The sequence below is a fragment of the Natrix helvetica genome, assembly GCF_964273705.1.
Source record: "Natrix helvetica genome assembly, chromosome: 8".
NCBI classification, from domain to species: Eukaryota; Metazoa; Chordata; class Lepidosauria; order Squamata; family Natricidae; genus Natrix; species Natrix helvetica.
Genome location: NC_138559.1, coordinates 17873622 through 17894567, shown reverse-complemented (window position 1 = coordinate 17894567; position 20946 = coordinate 17873622). Strand labels below are relative to the sequence as shown.

General features: G+C 42.5%; 1 protein-coding gene across 1 annotated transcript; it reads right to left on the bottom strand.

Annotated features, from left to right (window-relative positions):
* Positions 1-20: 20 nt before the first annotated feature.
* Positions 21-20034, bottom strand: VSIG2 (V-set and immunoglobulin domain containing 2). Its single transcript, XM_081961093.1, has 7 exons — positions 19730-20034; positions 16872-17035; positions 14696-14903; positions 13495-13653; positions 12351-12470; positions 3261-3414; positions 21-1598 (listed from the first exon to the last, which is right to left on the bottom strand). The coding sequence occupies exons 1-7, from the start codon at positions 19794-19796 to the stop codon at positions 1457-1459; spliced, it is 1014 nt and encodes a 337-aa protein (XP_081817219.1). The 5' UTR covers positions 19797-20034; the 3' UTR covers positions 21-1456.
* Positions 20035-20946: the final 912 nt, after the last annotated feature.

Here is a 20946-nt window from a genome sequence, read left to right as displayed (position 1 = left end):
TGAGGTCTTTAGTAGCAAGTATATATATATTAATTAAAGTCTTCCAGGCAGATGTAAAAAGGGTGAAGCTGGGTAGACATCCCATTTGAGGTGGGAATTAAAATGGGGACATTACAGCAAAAATCAGAATCCAGCAAAGTCCAGCTTCTAGAGTTTTTATTTTTATGGAATTCATGGCAATTCCTGCTTTAGTATAACTTGGAACAAGAGATTTGGTGGCTACCTGTACCAGCTTTGAGCTGGAAACTGAGCTTTTAATCTCCCATTCGACATTTAAGAACTTTTCCTCTTCATTTCCTGGAGATGCTTCTGAAGGCATCATTGATGTCTAATTCCCCAAGAAGCCTCTTTTAATTGCAAATATCTTTTTCCCATGGCAACCAAGAAACATAAGACAATTTAAGAGTCAAACAATGTAAGATGCAGAAAAATATGGACCTAGAATCCACAATGGGAGATACCTTTTCTGTTCCCAAAAGAATCCTTATTAGGATTCTTTTATTAGGGTCACAATAAGTTGACATTCTTATGCCAAAGCCATTCATTATGACGGGTGGAGGGGAAACAAACTGAAATCTTTATGTTAGCTTTTGATAATGAATAGAAGTTTTGAGTGTTGATATACATCCATACATTTGCTTTACAAAACAACAGTCCGTACAAAATTGCAAAGGGACATCTCATCCTACATCCTATGAAGGAAATGATTGTTTGCACATTTGCATTTATCCTAGATACAAGTTAGAAAGTGAAGAAACATGTGTAACTTCCACTTGTCTACTCTATGCATTTCTAGTCAAGTTCAAACAATTGTGGTTTTCAAACCATCTCAAAGGACAATTTCATATAGAGCATTTACAGTATGGGAAGTTGCTTGAACATGCCTCTCTTATGCCCTGCACTCCTTCCCTCATGAGTGACCATGTCCCTTAAAAAGAGTCCAGTTAGAGCCAGAGATGCAGATCAAGAAATAACTCCCCAGAAATGAAAGTTAAAACAGCAACTTCCATTCTGCCCCCAGAATGGAAAAGTTGGGAGCAGAAGAATCTACAGTACTACTTCTGTTCAACCACATTCTCACTAGCATAGGAGATAGATAGAGACTTTTGTACACTCAGTCTAGCTAAGAAATAACAAATAAAGTTGAAACGAGGGATTTTTTTTTCATGCGGATGGTTACATTTTCTTGACCTAACCTGTCCGATGACACATGCCAGAAGCCAACAGTAACAAGCAAGCATCAAAAACAAATAAAACTTAATCTGCAGGAAATAACTTGACAGGAAACTTAACAAACCTGCAGGAAAGTAACTTAACAGGTATCAATGCAACAAAAGGATTAGGAGTGGTAGATAAAGGCCACACAACACAGATGGGATGAGTTTTTCCAATGAATCCTACTTTCACTGCAGTAAAACAAAGCTGGCCTTTTAAGGGGGAAAATAGAAATGCAAATTCAGACTATGAAGTTATTTAGTTGGGATTTGGTTGTACTGACTGATCCAGGTCTAGAGGAGACATTTTCCAGAAGTTGGCTTTCTGATTTACTGTCCCTTTTTTCCTTGGGGTTGAAGATTCCAGGAGCAGTGGCGTCCTCCCTTGAGAGAGAGAGAAGGAGGGAGAGAGGGAGAGAGAGAGAGGGAGAGAGGGAGAGAGGGAGAGAGAGAGGGAGAGAGAGAGAGGGAGAGAGAGAGAGAAGGAGAGAGGGAGAGAGAAAGGGGGAGAGGGGGAGAGGGGGAGAGGGAGAGGGAGGGAGGGAGAGAGAGAGAGAGAGAGAGAGAGAGAGAGAGAGATTAGTTGATATCCAGTACTTTAGGTTTTAAGCTTCCAAGAAGCTCTGATTTTCAACCATTTTTAAGAGATATGGTTAGCTTTAAGTATTGATTGGCTACCAACTCTTTGTGATCCATAGTTCATCTGAGATAGCTATACAGTATTCTCCACACTTCCTACTGATATGTTGATATCAATGTTCTTCACAAGTGTTACCACCACATCTTGTCTGAAGAAACAGGCAAACAAACAAAAAAACTATTCAGAGGCCAGTCCAAACGATATTGTTACCCAAAAGAAAGCATAAGCATGATGTTCCATCCCACGTATCAAAGATAAATTTAAAGATGGCTTTGTACCCCTCATGATCATCAAATATTAGGAAGATGTATGATCCCAACTCTGGTTTCCCTCACTCAGATTTATCTAAAATTAAGCTGATTTTAGGTTTTCAGGGTCTATTTGGTTTTTTTTTCCTTTTAACAGTTAGCTCCATCTACATGAACAGATGGGAGGTTATTTTTCATGCATGCGTCTTCTCACAAATTGAAGGAACTGCCAAATGATGGGTTTCCATAGCGCCTAAATTAAAGCTATCATGCAAGAGCTTCATCCTTTTTTTTTCTCTTTGCAGGCTTACTCTAGGGGGGTAATGATGGAGGGAGTGATAAGGAAAAAAAACAGGTGCATTTCCGGCCGGTTTTGCAAAAAAATAAAAATAAAGCCTCACATGGAACAGGTTTTATTTACTGTCTTATCAAAACATCATTTGATTTTTCCTTTGGCAACTCAAAGCGCCTGGGTGGGAATCTGTCAAGCTAGGAAGTCGAGGAAACATCTTGTAGCCACCACAAGCAAATCCACTTCCAAACTATTCCTAACAAAAGGTCCATGGCCATTCCATGGTGTCACCAAGAGTTGAACTTGGCTCAAAAGGCATGTTGCATTTAGGATTAATGATACTGTGTTGTTGCTTTTATTCCCTGAGTTACACCAACAAGAGTCAGAAAACTCCCTAGTGGGCTAAATACCACCAAGAGGTGTACATCAGATCCAGAACTACCTACTGCCAGCTCCATGACTCATTCATTGAAAATCCAAATAAAAATGGTTAATAAAAAAGCTTTTAGAGGTGGGAGGAACTAGGATGATTAGTAATTGCCTTGCTTACAGGAAGTTAATCAATTTTGCTTTCCTTTAGGAATCAATAGACAAAGTGGCTGCATTTAAAAATCACAAAAGAGAGACTTCCTTTCATTCATTTCTCTGATGAATTCCATTTAAAGTTACCAAAGCAGGTCTTGAATTAAAGTGGAACTTTTTTGTGGAATAAGAAGGAAGAAAATTGTATTCTCTTGCCTTCTGGAATTCACACATTTCAACCCAGTAGCCTTGGGGGATTCTGTGGATCGAAAGTAAGGAATGCATAATCAAAACTGACAAATAGAAAGGAGCAAAACCAAGATGGCTTGGGCATCAATTCTTACCTTATTTCATTTCCACTGTACTCAGACTGAGGCTTCTTCTTAGCCACCCTACTTCTCCTGTAGTGCAAGACGTAGAGGACAATGGCTCCAAGCAGGAATAGAGCTAAGATGGCCCCAATAAGGGCACCTGCAACTGCCCCAGCTTTTGAAACACCTACATATCAAAACACAGGAGACAAATCACCTGTTAAGGTTAGACTCTCAAACTCCAACAATGAAATGAAAATTGTAGAATGTGCAAAAAAGTTGGTATTTTCCAATGCTTTTTTTAAAAAAAGCAGTTGCATAAAGGTGGAAATTCAAAGGTTAAATAACTTTCCATAAACCATATTCTATTTCCTATGAGGGAGGGATGGAGGGAAGGAAGAAGGAAGGAAGGAAGGAAGGAAGGAAGGAAGGAAGGAAGGAAGAAGGAAGGAAGGAAGGAAGGAAGGAAGGAAGGAAGGAAGGAAGGAAGAAGGAAGGAGGAAGGAAGGAAGGAAGGAAGGAAGGAAGGAAGGAAGGAAGGAAGGAAGGAAGGGTATCTATCACATTCGGTCAAGCAAGGTTCATTGGCCTTTACAGAAAGTTTATCAATTTATTTTTGAAAGGAAAGAGCTGAACTGATTTTGTCCTGTATCCAAATACTCATTTTATCTGCTGAGAGAACACATTGCATCCGAGGACATGGATAAACATCACAATTCCAGGGAAAATCTTGTGGAGTTCTGCTCTATCTACCCTTGTTACAGAAGGGAAGGAGAAGGAAGGGAAGGGATGATGGAAGGGAAGGAAACGTGGAAGGGAAGGAGAAGGAAGGGAAGGGAAGATGGAAAGGAAGGGAAGATGAAAGGGAAGGAGAAGGAAGGGAAGGGAAGATGGAAGGGAAGGGAAGATGGAAGGGAAGGGAAGATGGAAGGGAAGGAAAGATGGAAGGGAAGGAAAGATGGAAGGGAAGGAGAAGGAAGGGAAGATGGAAGGGAAGGAGAAGGAAGGGAAGGGAAGATGGAAGGGAAGGGAAGATGGAAGGGAAGGGAAGATGGAAGGGAAGGGAAGATGGAAGGGAAGGGAAGATGGAAGGGAAGATGGAAGGGAAGGAAAGATGGAAGGGAAGGAAAGATGGAAGGGAAGGAGAAGGAAGGGAAGATGGAAGGGAAGGAGAAGGAAGGGAAGGGAAGATGGAAGGGAAGGGAAGATGGAAGGGAAGGAAACGTGGAAGGAAAGGAGAATGAAGGGAAGGGAAGATGGAAGGGAAGGGAAGATGGAAGGGAAGGGAAGGGAGAAAGACTATAGTTGAATTAGAAAAAATATCTTAGCAATAAGAGAACTTCAGGAGGAAAACCAATGACTGAGAGATCTTCTTTTCATTAGCTCCCTGGCTCTTTTTCCATGCTTTACACTGAGATGTTACAGGTGCCTATTCTAAGAATGAGAATTTGTTATATCCAGCCTTGGTTCATGCATTCATTGTGACTGGTTTACACTGGTCAATTTTGTATTTATTTTGGATTTCATCATTTTTTTAATTATTATTTTTAACAAGGTACACACACACCACTGGTTAGTAGGGGTAACTTTATAAATTCCATAAACAAACACGCATATTTCAATGCATCAAAAGCAACTGTAAAGACCCAACTTTTGCTCTTGTGCGGTTTGGAGTTAAGCTACCATTTTTAAAGAAAACCATAGAAATAAGATGCTCTTATCTTATTTCAGTCCATCTAATGTTTTATTGTATTCGTGTATTGTTGTTGCTGTTGTTGTTATGCATCTGCTAGCAGATAATTTCGCACGGCAATTTCAACTTCCACTACTCATTTTAAAATTCACCGAAGGCCCATAAACCTGATCGTATACCTCAATTGTACAGAGAAATCTGAATTTTTAAATGTTTTCGCATAGTAAGTTTTCTCGGTGTCTATTTTAGGGGCTGTTCTCTATTTTTCCCACTTCTACTAGAACTCTCTTTCTTATATATTCCCCACCATGTGATAGTGATATAGATGCTTAAAATATTGCTTCACACCATATGGCGTTTCCAAACTGCTTTGCTTTTATAAACCATTCATCTTCAAAAATGTATTTGGGAACACGAGCAAAATAAAGATCTCACTTTCTCAACTTCCCATAGCTTTTCCTCTGCCACATTCTAACAGAAATTAAATTTATTTTTTATTAAGAAAATGTACTCCTCACTTTTCTGCTAATGTACTGAAGGCAGCTTCCAAGAATTACACCGCATACAGAGTTTAAAAACATGCCAGGAAACAGAATACAGAATAACAGAGTTGGGAGGACCTTGGAGGTCTTCTAGTCCAAACCCCTGCTCAAGCAGGAGATCTTATACCATTTCCCACAAGTGACTGTTCAGTCCCTTCTTAAAGACAGCCAATGATGGAGCAGCCACCACTTCTGAAAGCAAGTGGCGTTCCACTGGTTAATTGTTCTCACTGTCAGAAATTTCTCCTTAATCCTAGGTTGGTTCTCTCCTTGATTGGTTTCCATCCATAGCTTCTTGCCTTCAGGTGCTTTGGAGAATAGGTTGACAATTTTGAAAGTCTTCTAGTTCAACCCTCTGCTCTAGCAGGAGACCCTATACCATTTCAGACAAGTGGCCCTCCAACCTCTTCTTAAAAGCCTCCAATGATGGAGCACTCACAACTTCCGAAGGCAAGCTGTTCCGTTGATTAATGGTTCTCACTGTCAGGAAATTTCTCCTTAGTTCTAGATTGGATCTCTCTTTGTATATTTCAAACTCAATACAATGTAGATCAAGATCCATATTAAAATCCATATCAATTAACCATTAGAAACTTAGCCTCCGGAATGTGTGTTTATGTTTTCCTCTTATTGGAGATGTGGGGACCAAACACATCTCTTCAATTTGAACATTACATAACTTGGATGCCATATTGGAGAAGACCTTTCCACTCACAGTAAATCAAGTTTCTAGCAGTGGTACAAATCTACTAAAAGATTTCTCCTAATGATTTAAATAACTGGTAGGGCTATCCTTGGAGAAATAGAAGCGACCCTTAAGCCACTTAGGGCCTTTTAAAAATGACACCACCAACACCTTAAGTTGTCCCCACTTGGCAATTGCTAACCAGTGGGAAATATTCTAGTAAAGGTTTTGTGTGGTTTTTGAAACTTGCACATGGTGGTGGCCAAACCAGTGCATCTTGCACAAACACAACCTCCAGACCCGGTACAAGGGTACTTCCTATCTCCCACTGTAGATAAATAAATTGTACTGAAAGTTGTGAGGAACAAATTTCAATCTGAAAGCCTATTTTGAAATAAAATGCACGTTGGCTCATTTTATCTCCAGTTGGATGTCACGGTGTAAATGTACCGTCAACGTGTGTTTCCTGCACCTGGAATTCATTTTGCTGGCAAGGTGGTTCTTCTCAGTGGCTGCTTGATGATTAGAAATCACACAGCGAAGCCTATTTCTGTGCCCCCACATTAGGGATGTTTCTCCTTGAAATTAAACAAGCAAGAAATGCAAAGACTTTCTATGCAATGAAAATCAAAGAATAGGCTGAGCATCTTATCTCTGGCCCAGCACGGCTGGAGATTTTGATGTAGCAATAGCATTTAGACTTATATACTGCTTTCACCGTCCTTTACAGCCTTCTCTAAGTGGTTTACAGCATCTTTGCCCACAACAATCTGGCTCCTCATTTTACCAACCTCGGAAGGATAGAAGGCTGAGTCAACCTTGAGCCCGATGAGATTCAAACGGCCAAATTGCAGGCAGCCGGCAGGCAGCAGAAGTAGCCTACAGTAACCACTGTGCCATCACAGTTCCCGATATGGGACCAGTTTCAAAATTGATAGCATGTGATGAAATTCATGTCATTGGGATGGAAAAAAATGTTGGGATCAAAAAGCAACACAAACGGCATATCAACTTCCAATCCAATTCTTCCCTTAGAACATCAAACTCTTTTCAGTTTTATGAAATTGATCTTGAGATGAGTTGAGTTGAGTTGCATTGAGTATGCATGAATAGCTCATACATTCAGGTTCATGATGAAGCTGGGAGATCTTGGGAAGCCACCAATGTCCCATGGATTTTTATTGGTGTGCTGGTAGTCATCTCATATTCCTGTTCACTGTTTATAGCTGGTTGATTAAGTAGGTCTAAAATTTGGTACCGGTAGTCCTTGACGTATGACCCCAATTGGGTCCAGAATTTTCATTGCTAAGCAAGGCAATTGTTAAGAGAGTTGCACCATATTTTGCCAAGTTTGTTAAGCAAACAACTCCAACTGATAAGTAAATCATGTAATTGTTAAGTCAATGCAGCTTTCCCATTGATTCTGCTTGTCGGAAGCTGGCTGGGAAGGTTGCAAAGGGTGATCCCATGACCCCAGAATGCCACAAACATCACCCATATCAGGGGTGAAATTCAGCAGGTTCTGGAGAACTGGTAGCAGAAATTTGGAGTAGTTCGGAGAACCGGCAAATACCACCTCTGGCTTGCCCCAGAGTGGGGGGGGGGGGAGATGGGGCTTTTGCAGTATCCTTCCCCTGCCACGCCCACAGAACCAGTAGTAAAAAAAAAATGAATTTCACCACTGACTCATATGTTTGCCAAGCGCCTGAATTCTCATCCCCTGACCATGGTGGGTGTAAGCGTAAATCCCTTTTGTCAGGGCTATAGTAACTTTGAGCAGCCACTAAACGATCGGCTGTAAATCAAGGACTACTTGTATGTAAGTTAATACATAGCTCCAGAGCATGATTTAAGTCAAGACTGAAGAGATTAAGATCCATTTGGTGTGATTAAGGGGGTGTGAGAATACACTCTAAACCTTGAGATAATAGCAGAAGGCAGGTTTGCATTGTGTGTGTGTGTGTGTGTGTGTGTGTGTGTGAACATGTGCAGATATGTGTCTTCATCCTTTCTCTATGCTAGTTCCCAATTTAAGCTACCTCCCACCAGAGTTGTCATTACTCCACAAACTTGAAATCGTGTTGTCAGGAGCCAAGGTGAAATGCTTCTCTTCCCTCCCGGAGAAGCAAAGCTATAATTATATACTCTAGTTTAACTTTATTCTCTCATATCATCCAAGAGTTTTATCCCTTGAGATTCTTCCAAGTCCTAAAACACACCTTTGAAAAACAAACTGAAACACAGACCTCTGCTTGAAATGAACCCTTGGTTTGCCTAGGATTGCTTTTTTCTTCCCTTCGCCTTCCCTTCTGGAAGCTGGAGCTGTTCCACCTCCTAGGCAATTAGCCCAGCTTCTAATTTCTCCTTCCAGTTGCCGTTTGGTGAAGAAGCAAGGTTGGAGAGGGGGGGAGGGAGCTGTCCATGGAAATGAGAGCTAATTAATGAAAGGAACTGACCTGAGTGGGAGGCAAGTTAGAAGAAAAAGGGGATATGAGTCGTTCAGGCAGAATTGAAGATTGAAATAGCCCACAAATTACTTAGTGGAGATCAAGGAACGGCATTTGAGTGGACAATGATTTAATTCCAGAATATTTTTTGGCACTTGAAAAATATCCAAATCAGTAACAGTTGCTCTTCTCCTTCTTCTCCTCCTTCTCCTCGTCCTCCTCCTCCTCCATCGCCATCTCCTCTTCCTTCTCCTTCTCTTTCTGCTTCTCCTTCTTCTCCTCCTCCTCCTCCCTCTCCTTCTCTTTCTGCTTCTCCTCCTCCTCCTCTTCTTCCTCCTCCTCCTTCTTTTCCTTCTTCTCCTCCTCCTCCTTCTCCTCTTCTTCTTCTTCCTCCTCCTTCTTCTCCTCTTCCTCCTCCTTCTCCTCCTCTTCCTCCTCCTCCTCCTCTCCCCCTCCTTCTCTCCCCCTCCTTCTCTTCTCTTCTCCCCCTTCTCCTTCTCCTCCTCATTGAATCACTGCAATTGTTAAGTCAGTAACGCAGTTGCTAAGTTTACTGGTTTCCCCATTGATTTTGCTTGTCAGAAGGTCACAAAAGGAGATCACGAGGCCCCAGGACACTGCAACCATCATAAATTTGAGTCAGTTGCCAGGCTTCAATCACGAGACCTTGGAGATGCTGCAACGGGCATGTGAGAAATAGTTATAAGTCACCTTTTTTCAGTGCCATTGGAACTTTGAACCGTCACTAAATGAACTGTTGTAAGTCAAGGACTTCCTGTATTGTGATGCCCAAGCTTAAGAATGGGAGAGATGGAGCAGAGAGGTATCCAATCCACTGGGAGCAAAGCAGCTCTTTCATACGAGATCTTGGAAAGGAAAAGTGATGGAAACCGAAAAGCTTTTCTTTTTTTATAAAGGAAAAGCAAATCTTCACTTTAAAATGGCTTTCAACAAATCCCACTTTAACTGGGAGGCAGACTAACTGGTGTGTTTGGAGGCATTTCTCTCCACATTTGTTTCCGTTCCAGCAAAGTAAATAGTTATAGGTGAGCGGCTTTCCCTGCCTGTGTCAGGTCTGCTATCAAAGGCAAATATCTATATTAATAGATTAATAGACCTGGAAGGGACCTTGTAGGTCATCTAGTCTAACCCACCACCCAAGCAGGAGACCCTACACCATTTCTGACAGATGGTTGTCCAATCTCTTCTTGAAATCCTCCAGTGATGAAGCTCCCAAACTTCTGAAGACAACTTCTGTTCCATGGGTTGATTGTTCTCCCCGTCAGAAAGTTCCTCCTTATTTCTAGGTTGAATCAATTTCCATCCGTTGTTCCTTGTCTGGCCTTCGAGTGCTTTGGAAAACAGGTTGACCCCCTGATGGGGCAGGAGGGGCAAGGAAGGTAACAAATGGGCAATAAACCTGTGTGGGCAATGGATGGGAAATAGAGTGTGTATATGTGTGTGTGGGGGAGAGACCAGAGAAGAACGGTTGCAGGATTTGGGTTCGGCTAGTTTAGAGAAAAGAAGGACTAGGAATGACATGATAGCAGCATTCTAGTATTTGAGAGGCTGCCACAAAGAAGAAAGGGTCAACTTATTTTCCAAAGCATCAGAAGGCAAGGCAAGAAACAGTGGATGAAAACTAATCAAGGAGAGAAGCAACCTTGAACTAAGGAGAAACTTCCTAACAGTAAGAACAATTAACCAGTGGAAAAGCTTGCCTTCAGAAGTTGTGGGTGCTTTGTCACTGGTGGTTTTTAAGAAGAGACTGGACCTATCTGAAATCGTATAACGTCTCCTGCTTGAGCAGGGAGTTGGATTAGAAACCTCCAAGCTCTACTCTGTTCGATTCTGATTGAAGCACGGAACCAGCTTGTGCCAGCTCTCAAGGCCATGGAGCCTGAGATTGGAATGTGGGCTACCTCAAACACCTCAGAATTCTCAAAACACCTATGCAGCTTCTCATTGGCTGAAGATAGACTGCTCATGGGGGGGGGGAAGGCTGGGATGTGGGAAAAACCTGTAACCTGTTTCATGTGGGAAATTTAGCGCTAGCCTTACTTTGCTGCAACCTGCATCCTTTAGTAAAAGAACCTATCACTTCAATAAAATGGAGTCGAGGATCTTTCTTTCCTAAAGAACCTAACTGGGGAAAGACTGACATTCTGCTACATCTGAAGGGCTCCAACCTGTTTATGGGGACCATTCCATGCACTCGATGAAACCTAATGATTAAAAAAATTTCTTGCCATGAAGGGGAAAAAGAAGAAAGATACAGGTGGGAAAGCTGCTCTCTGACAGCCTGCCAATAGAAAGCTAACACACCAAAATCAGTAAAATCTTATCCTTGCTGGGTTCTTTCCTTTTGGAATATTTAAACATGTCACCATCCTTCTTTCAGCCTTCACTGCAACCCACATGGGTTTGGTACATGAAAACTTTCACCATTTATCTCTTTTGCTAGAACATCTAAGTGAGGCCGAGAAAAACTGGGGCAGGAGGGAGAAGGGCAGGTCAGATGGTGCCCTGGAGTCAGAGGTGGTATTCAGCAGGTTTTGACCAGTTCTGGAGAACCGGTAGCGGAAATTTTGAGTAGTTTGGAGAACCAGTAAATACCACCTTTGACTGGCCCCACCCCCGTTCTATTCTCTGCCTCCAGAGTCCTAGCTGATCAGGAGGGAATGGGGATTTTGCAGTAAACTTCCCCTGGAGTGGGGAGGGAAGAGGGATTTTACAATATCCTTCCCCTGCCATGCCCATCAAGCCACGCTCACAGAACCGGTAGTAAAAAAAAATTGAATCCCACCACTGCCTGGAGTATTCTGAAAACCATGGATGCTGCCACAAAAGCCCACCGTGATCCCTTTCCCACCTGACTTCATTTGACTTTCAAGATTCTTTTCCCTGAAAAAAAAAAAACAAAAATAATGGGGAACTAGGATGAAGCAAAGCCAATTTCCAGTTTTTAGCATTCATAAGAATGCCTCTGGACCCACCTGAATGTCTCCAGAGGATTCTTAGAAAATCAAAGCAATGAGTAATGGTTGTTCAACATGTGGTTGGCACCGTTCCCCGTCTGGCCAGAAAGTCTGAGCCAAATAAAGCATGTAAAGAGTGTATCACTAGATGGCACTATAAACACATAGAGATTTGTCTGGGACAGTTGGAATCTCTGTGCAGGCTGAGTAATCTACTCAAGGTTTAATGGGTAGGATCCAAGGACCAGGACTTCTTTTAAAGAATGGGAAGTGGCAATCTATCAGGCCCAAGACCCAGTGAAATGCATTCGGATCTAAATCCTTATCAGCTTATAAGCCTAATAGACAAAATGGCAGAACTGTCCAAAATCTAGAAGAAGAAGAAGAAGAAGAAGAAGAAGAAGAAGAAGAAGAAGAAGAAGAAGAAGAAGAAGAAGAAGAAGAAGAAGAAGAAGAAGAAGAAGAAGAAGAAGAAGAAGAAGAAGAAGAAGAAAATCCAGATCTTTTATGACAAGCTGAAGTTAGCGGTTTACTTGCTTCTTCCATTCACACAATTTTCCTAACCTAATTCCTAAGTTAACCCATTGGTAATATACAGTGAATCATTCACACAACACACCTAGTAATCCACGAAAACAAAACCAAGGTGAAAAATATTCAGACTTAATAAGATAGGCAAATACCTGCTGTTAAATTTCAAAACGGGTCTTGCATGAAAAGATCCGGTCTTCAGGAAGATTGACAAGAAGAGTTCCTTGGTATACTGATAAGTGCTCACCTGTCACATGAAGGGAGATTTGGCAACTTTGGTGTCCAAACTCATTGGTAGCAGTGCAGCAGTAGGTACCAGACGACTGAAGTGTGAGGTTGGTCAATATGAGAGTTCCCTTTTGTTGGTCTGGGAAAAAGAAACCAAAATAGAATCAGAAAGTAACTCCCAGTTGAATACCTGTTGCTCAGGGTTGGACTATGGAGTCCTTGGTGTTCTTGAGCTTGGTGTTCTTGAGCTTGGTGGTTTGCTTGCAAACATTTCATTACCTGACTAGGTAACATCATCAGTGCTAGTGAGTGTGGGGTTTGCTACCTGTTCAGTAGCTTGCCCTTCCAGGGGTGGATGGAGTGCCAAGCTAGTGCTCTTGGATTTGGCTTAGTTTAGGAAAGCCAGCTTTCCAAATTGGAACTATGGTTGTGTCTGTCCATGTGTTATGGCTTGCCGGCCATGTGACCGGGTGGAAGTGGCTTGCCAGCCACGTGACTGGGTGGGCGTGGCCAACTTGTAAAATGTGGTAAAACTCACTTAACAACGCTCTTGCTTAGCAACCAAAATGTTGGCTCAGGAACTCTGGCATTGAAGTGTGCAAGTCTTAAAGCTGTCCATTTACAAGACCCTTGCACCCCTAACCCTTTAGAAAAAAATCCCCAGTGGTGTTCAAACTTGACAGCTTTAAGACTTGTGGACTTCAACTCCCAGAATTCCTCCTCTTGCTCTTCATCTTGATGATATGCAGACGGGCGGGGGGAGGGAGCTGGAACCGTTTCTAAACGGCACTGTAGATTTGTGGAACCTCTTCTATAGAAGAGGTTAGAACCGGCAGGAACCCACCCCTGAATTGAACCCATCTACCTCCACATCTCCTACTTGTTTTGATCAAAGACCTGGAACCTTCAAACCCATTTCCTTAAAATGGTTATCCCCAACCACGTGCTCTCCAGGTGTGTGGAGCTACATAGTAAGTGATAACAGTATTTATACTCATAGAGCAGGTCAATGTTTGTTAAACGCAAAACAAGTTGACAGATAGTCCACCTGTCTCCTGTTTGCAATTATACCAGTGTACTTGGTTTACAATCATCCATCCACCCAGTCAACCTACTTTCTGCTTTGGCATGACCTTTACCAAGGAAGACTGCCCTTCACCTACTTTGCACCACGTTGGAAGTAGGAAATGGCTGTTTAGAATCCAGCAGAGTCCAAGAATAAATCGGGGTGGGCACACCTTCAGAAGAACTGCAGGAGAAGGTGACATCTGATCCAATAGGTGAAGAGGTGGACCCCTTACAGACCGGTGTAGATGGTGGCACTGATGAGAAAGGATGAATTCAATACCAGGAACTCAAGGCAGTCAAAATATGTGGGTGGTATAGATCTTTTGCCTCCAAGATTGAGGAGCTTGACTCAGACATCTCTTTAATTCTGGCATCCTCTAGAACAGTGATGGTGAAGAGGCCGTGCCAAAAAGGTCATGCAAAAATGTTACAACCCCTGGTATGCCACAAATACATACCTATTTCCCTGGCTTAGCTGATAAAAGGAGGAGATCCTGTGGTGTAGTGGCTAACAAATCTGCCTAATATGCCACACATCCCAGGTTCAAATCCCAGTAAGGGTATGGCTAGCTGATGAGAGCTAAATAGCTTGAAATGGATCCATACTAGTCTCCCTTTATTTATTTATCAGCACAAATACAACATATATATACATATACATACACACAAACATCATGTCTTCTGTTATTTTTCTTTTATTATTTCCTTTTTTCTTTGTCTACTTTTTCCCTTTTTTTTCTTTCTTTTTTGGTTGCACATTTACTATTTTTTTTCTTTGAATCTATTTTTATTGCATATGTAAATTGAAAACAACTTCTTAAAAATAGAACTACTGCCTACCACCAACCTTTGATCAGCAGACTCATTCAGTCTTGCCTGACCTGGTGGCCTTGTCTGTCACATGACTGACATCCCTCTCCTTCTCAGTTGCTATGGATATCCAACATTCCCTCATAAGCTAACTTCCACATCTATTAGAAGACCATAGTTATAGCACCCTAACGAACGAAACCATAGAGAATTGACTGTTCCAGAACTTTCTAGGCCTGTTGGACTCTAATTCCCATCACCCCCAGCCGGCAGGGAAAGATGTCCATCTCCCACAAATAAAATGAATTTGTCAAACAATTTTGACAGATGCATTTATTTATGAGAGTCAGGATAAAACCACTTGGGTAATGATCAAGATAATTTTACCTGCTTGCAACTCAAACCGATGAGCCCTAATCTTGGTCCATTTTATGCATTGAGTTTACACTTGTGTGTGTATGCCAACCAGCTCAAAATGGGACTTACTTAAAACGACGAGACTCACAAGCCCACTACCAGTGCCATCGAAATCAGGCGGGTTATTCACTTCGCAGATGTAAGTGCCAGCATCCGAGGCCCGGATGTTGTTCAACCGGATGGAAGCATCTCCCAGCGTGGGAGGTTGGTGAAGGAGGCTGAGCCGGTCAGCCTGCCCGCTTGGCTTGTAGAGCACATTATTTGCAAAATACAGAATCTGCAATGAGATGGGAGGGTTGCCTTTGTCACTGCGTTAATTGGTTTGCCAACTTGTGCTTATATTCTGAGTTATACAGTAGACTGAATTGTTTCTTATCTGACAATGATTAATGCGCATGTCTCATAATACGTCACACATTCTTTCCTTTCCTTCTGATCTTCCGATCGCCTGCCGAAGGAGGTGGGCAACCTAGCTCTTGCCAAAATGTAAGATTTAGATAGTTAGATTTGTATTATTATTTTATTTTATATTAAAAGTTTTTTTTATTAGAATATGTTTTCGGGTTTTATTTTCTGCTTATTTGGAAATATGCTGCTTGGAAAGCCGACGATCCACACCTCATTAGTTCAGGGTGAAACTTCCCCTGACAGCCTTTGTACCAGGACTACCTGTTCGAAGACTCCGTACAGGTAGTCCTGGACTTACACCAGTTCATTGAGTGACCGTTCAATGCTACAACGGGACTGAGAAAAGTGACTTACGTCCGTTTTTCACTGTTATGACCTTTCCGGCATCTCCACGATCATGTGATCAAAATTCAGATGTTTGGCAACTGGTTCCTATTTATGACTGACACTGTGTCCCAAGGTCCTATGATCCCCTTTTGCGAACTTCTGACAAGCAAAGTCAATGGGGAAGCCAAATTCACTTAACAACCAGGTTACTAACTTATCAACTGCCATCATTCATTTAACAACTATGGCAAGGAAGGTCGTAAAATGGGGCAAACTTCACTTAACAAATGTCTCACTTAACAACAGAAATTTGGGGCTCAATTGTGGTTGGAAGTCAAGGATTATCTGTAATTCGAACGTCTCTCTGTGTTCCTTAAAATATCTTTACTATGCCAACATCCATTGTTCTCTTTTCATACAATTTCTTCCACTGCAGAAGAGGATGAAGGAGGATTTGTACCTTCTTTGCGAAATGCTCTGAATACTTTTTTTTTAATGTATGCTGTTATCAGAACAGATTTCATAATTGCAGATATGGACAGAAATGGAAAGGTGGTTGTTTATTCCATATTTTTCCATCACTCTGAAGTCATCCTAGTTAGTCATATTTCCCAACATGAAAAAATTCCCATGAGATTCAGGGTGGACTGGGCTGGGTGAATTTTAGATTTATTTATCAGGAGGCATCTATAAAATAAAAATGGGAGTGATCTACCTTCCCCCATCAGCAGTTTTTTCCTCTTGAATTTCCATGGCATAATTTTGTTCCATTTTCCAAACGGCCAGGGAAACGTTAAGGGTGGGCACAAGAGTGTTTCCACTCCCATCCCTTCCTTTTTTTAAATTCCCAAATCCCACTGCTGAAATGCAATAATTTTGCCCCCTAATTTTGGCAGCCCAATCTGGAGGTGCCTTGAAAGCTGCAAAGAAGGCGATGGAGCTGATGATGAAGTGGCTGAGGGGGTAAGTAGTCCCATCCTTTCTTTAGCATGTTCTCACCCTAGCTTTTTATGGAGAGGAACTCACAAGCTTCAAGAAATCTAGAACATTTTAACCAATTAATTGATTGGGAGTGAGGATGGGAGATATTTGGTGGCCCAGTGGTTAGAATGCAGTATTGCAAATAAACTCTGCCCACTGTCAGGAGTTCTATCCTGACTGGCTCAAGGTTGACTCAGCCTTTCCTCTTTCAGAGGTCGATAAAATGAGGACCCAAATTGTTGGGGGGCAAGAGGCTGACTACGTAAACCACCCAGAGAGGATTATGGAGTGGTATATAAGTCTAAGTGCTTTTACTATTGCTATTTCTGCTTCTTTGTTTTGGATCTTTTGCATCTCTCTCTTATTTGGAGGCCACAAGGAGTCTTGTTGGTTTTACTCTAATGCTAATTTTAGAGCCAAAATTTAAAGTTAAATGTGGTGAGTTTACTTCCCTTCTTCTTCCTAACCCTCCCTATATACTTTCTTCGCCCTCTGTTTCCCAAGCAATGACGCCCTTCCTCTCTTTCACCTGTGTTCCAGCATCAGGGGCTGTGGTACCACCGGCAAACCTCCATTCCAAAGCAAAGCTTTTGCCAACAGATGTTTTATAGTGACAAGGAATTTCCACATGTGAACCTTTCTGCTGCATCACAGGATCGCGTGGCACAGTCACCTCCACACACACCCCACAGTCTGTGAGGGGAATGGAGAAGAAATGTTTAGCACATAGAACAATAGGCTTGGAACTTGGAAAGCATCTTGCGAATCTTCTAGTCCAACCAAGAGATCCTACACCTTTGATGGCTCACCATTTTGTCCCTCACGTACCGAAAGCCATAATGCATTGCGCATGCAACACTCCTCCCATGCCCCACCCCTTGCACATATGCATTTGAACCCCCCTGCGCTCCTCTTACCCACCTACGCATGCATGCACGCCCCCCCCCCCGCCTGTGCCCCATTTTGGGCCTAGCAGGACTCCCTGAAGCCTCCTGGGACAAAAAATGGGATGTGGGGGGGGTAGAAACACACCCCCATGCTCGCCCCAACCCCCGCGCATGTGTGAGACCCCTCTCCCTGCCACGCATATGCATATGAGAGACCTGAAAATGGGGTGCCGGTGGGGAGGCACATATGCATGCACGGTGAAGCTGAGCAGGGGCAACGGCTTGCATGCCCGCAAAGAGGGCTCTGTGCCATAAGTTCGCCATCATGTTCCTACGCCATTGCAGACAGATGGCTGTCTACTTTCTTCTTAAAAGCCTCTAGTGATGGATCACCCATAACTTCTGGAGGCAAGTTGTTCCACTGATTAATTGTTCTCATTGACAGGAAATTTCTCCTTAATTCTAGGTTGGATGTCTCTTTAGCAAGCATGAATTGTTCCATTCCATTCATTAATTTCTGCCTTGCCTTCAGGAGCTTCGGAGAATAAGTGAACTCCCTTTTCTCTGTGACAGCCGGTCAAGATTGCTATCATGTCACCCTCTAGTCCTTCTCTTCTTTTGACTACATATATATATATATACCTGTTCAGTTTGGGCCTTGAATTAGTGCCTCACTCGTTCTTTCTTGCTTAAGGTGCCAGTTTCAAGAAACTACTCCATTCAGTTTCCTAATGGCTTGATCTTAAACATCCCCCCACCCCCGTGTATTAGTATGCAATTTCCTTTCTTAACCTTTCCGCTGTATTTAATAGCCCAGTTCTGATTCTGAGTCATTCAAATAACTGTTTCCTTGTTGTTGAGAATTGATTCCATCCATTTGGGAAATCAAATTGACCCAGTTCAACATTTTGCTTTCATTTGAGTTTTAAATCAATTTGGAGAAAACCAACCACCCAAACAGGATTTGCATCTACCCCCCACCCCAAATAATTCAAATCATCAAGTCTATTCAGGGGCGTCCAATTTGATTCAACACTGTTATTCTTTTTTCTGACTCAGACCCAGGATTTTGCTGAACAACCACATGAAAATGGTTGTAAAATCAAGTCAGGTCACGTGGTGGACCCACTTAGTGACCATAATTGCCTATGATGGAAATCCCAGGCTCAATTGTGGTCATTAAGTGAGGACTACCTATAACAAGTACTAGTCTGCTATTAATTTCAAACAAAATAGAACAAATAGCTTTGATATTTCATTGCAATGTTTTGTGCACTTTATAAAGCCGTATAAAGGGGCGAGGTGGCTCAGTGGTTAAGATGCTGAGCTTGTTGATCAGGAAGGTCAGCATTCAGCGGTTCGAATCCCTAGTGTAATGGAGTGAGCTCCCGTTACTTATCCCAGCTTCTGCCAACCTAGCAGTTCGAAAGCACGTAAAAATGCAAGTAGAAAAATAGGCACCACCTTTGGTGGGACGGTAACAGCGCTCCGTGCACCTTCGCCGTTTAGTCATGCTGGCCACATGACCACGGAGACGTCTTCGGACAGCGCTAGCTCTTCAGCTTTGAAAAGGAGATGAACACCGACCCCTAGAGTTTGGAACGACTATCACATATGTGGGAGGGAAACCTTAAGGGTTTTATTACCAGATGAAAAACATAAATGTCAGACTATCTTTGCCTGCAAAACTGAGGAAACCCTCTCAGCTTCTGCTATCTGGCCTAGGTCATCAAGTAACACTTGAAGATTGTGCACTCAACCTCACAAGGAGAAAATTGCTTCACGTGCAAGAGTAGGCCTATGAGATTTGAGCTGCAAGACCACTGGGTGATCCGGTGATCCGGTTTTCTGTGTTTCTTTGCTGTCATCTGTCATCTTGTGATCCATCTAGATTTTTGTAGCCCAGATCCGATCCCGCTAATGAGCAGAAAAGATGTCACTCCACTGATAACTTCCTCTTCCATTCTCATCCCTTTTTCCTTTAGGTGAAGGTTCCCCTTGCACATATATGATAGTCGTTCCCAACTCTAGGGGGGGGGTGCTCATCTCCATTTCAAAGCCGAAGAGCCAGCGCTGTCCGAAGACGTCTCCATGGTCATGTAGCCGGCATGACTAGATGCCAAGGTGCACGGAACGCTGTTACCTTCCCACCAAAGGTGGTCCCTATTTTTCTACTTGCATTTTTATGTGCTTTCGAACTGCTAGGTTGGCAGAAGCTGGGACAAGTAACGGGAGCTCACTCTATTACACGGCGCTAGGGATCCAAACCTTTGAACTGCTGAATTCTAATCGACAAGCTCAGCATCATAGCCACTGAGCCACTGCATCCCCCTTGAGCCACCAAATTTTTCCCTTAGGGTCACGTATAATTCTGAGAAAGAAACGATATTATCTTTTCATATTGAACTGCACATAAAACAAGACACCTTATGATAATAAAATTACGATACGTTTAAAGCAGCCTTACAACAAACGCTAATTGTAAATCTAAGGTACTTACTAAAAGACCAAACGAAGAGCAGGAAGCAGGAAAGTCGACGTTTCCAAAAGTCCATTTCAGGGTCCATTTCTTAGGAAAAATACCAGGCAATGACTTTCCTAGGAGAACTGAAACTGAACTGAGACCAAGTTGGACTGTTCTTTATCTTGTAGGGTAAGTGAGAGCAAACAATTATCGCCAGGCTGAATCACCCTACAACCCAAAGCTCTTGTGATACTGAAAGTTAACCCAGCGTGCCTTCTCATGCCTTGCACTCACTGCTGTTCAGAACGACTTCTGCTAACTAGCGTTTTTCCTCTCGTGCCTTCCTTATTCGTTCGCTGGATTCAAAACTCAAATGCAAATAATGTTCATTTTTATCTTGGGGTTTTTCCAATGCTGGATGATAAAGAAGGTGGTTACTGCATATTTTTGCATTTGCATTTGAGGTTTGGAAGCACGTCTTTGCTATTGCAACCATTATTGCTTCTCAGTTTGCCAATGAACCGGGGGCGGGGGGGGGGGAAAGAGTGATGGAATGTAAGCTCCATACATCAAGAAGAAAGCCAGGAGAACCAAGGACACTTCAGCAGGTGTTTGCCAGAGCCAAAAGACTTTCTTATAACAATATGACGATACTCAGTTGGACAATGTCATCTGGTCTAATAGGGGGGAGGGAGAATTTATACTTTCATTATGTGGGGTTTCGCAGGAAATAGCCAGATCTGGTTTTGCCCTCATCTGTGCTGAAATGATGTACTCAATAAAGTTTTGCATCAAGAAATTGGATTGTCTTGGCCGCACTTGCTTTGGTTGGGCTCATCCATCGGGACGTTGACATTGTATTTGCATTTGTGTGTTTAACGTCCTACATGACTAGGGTTATCTGTGAGCCTGTCTTCCCTAAAGAACATCTACCTGTCCTACAGGGCCAGATAAGGTGGGCACACACGCCCAGTTCCTTCTGCTAAATATTGCCATCGGATGAGGGCTAGGAAGCGTGCCTTTTCTGGGGTCTCTTCCGTGGTAGCCTCAGCCAGCCTCCACCCTTTTAACCTTCCATGAGGTTTTGAAGATCTGACTTTTCCCCCAAGAATTGGGAGACTAGATATTTGCACATTAGAACTTTGATTGGCCCCATGTTTTTGTTTTGATTTTAATAGTTCTAATACATTTTTGATTGGGACCTGCCCAGAGTTTGTTATAAGATGGCCAGCTAAATCTATTTAAAGTTCAGT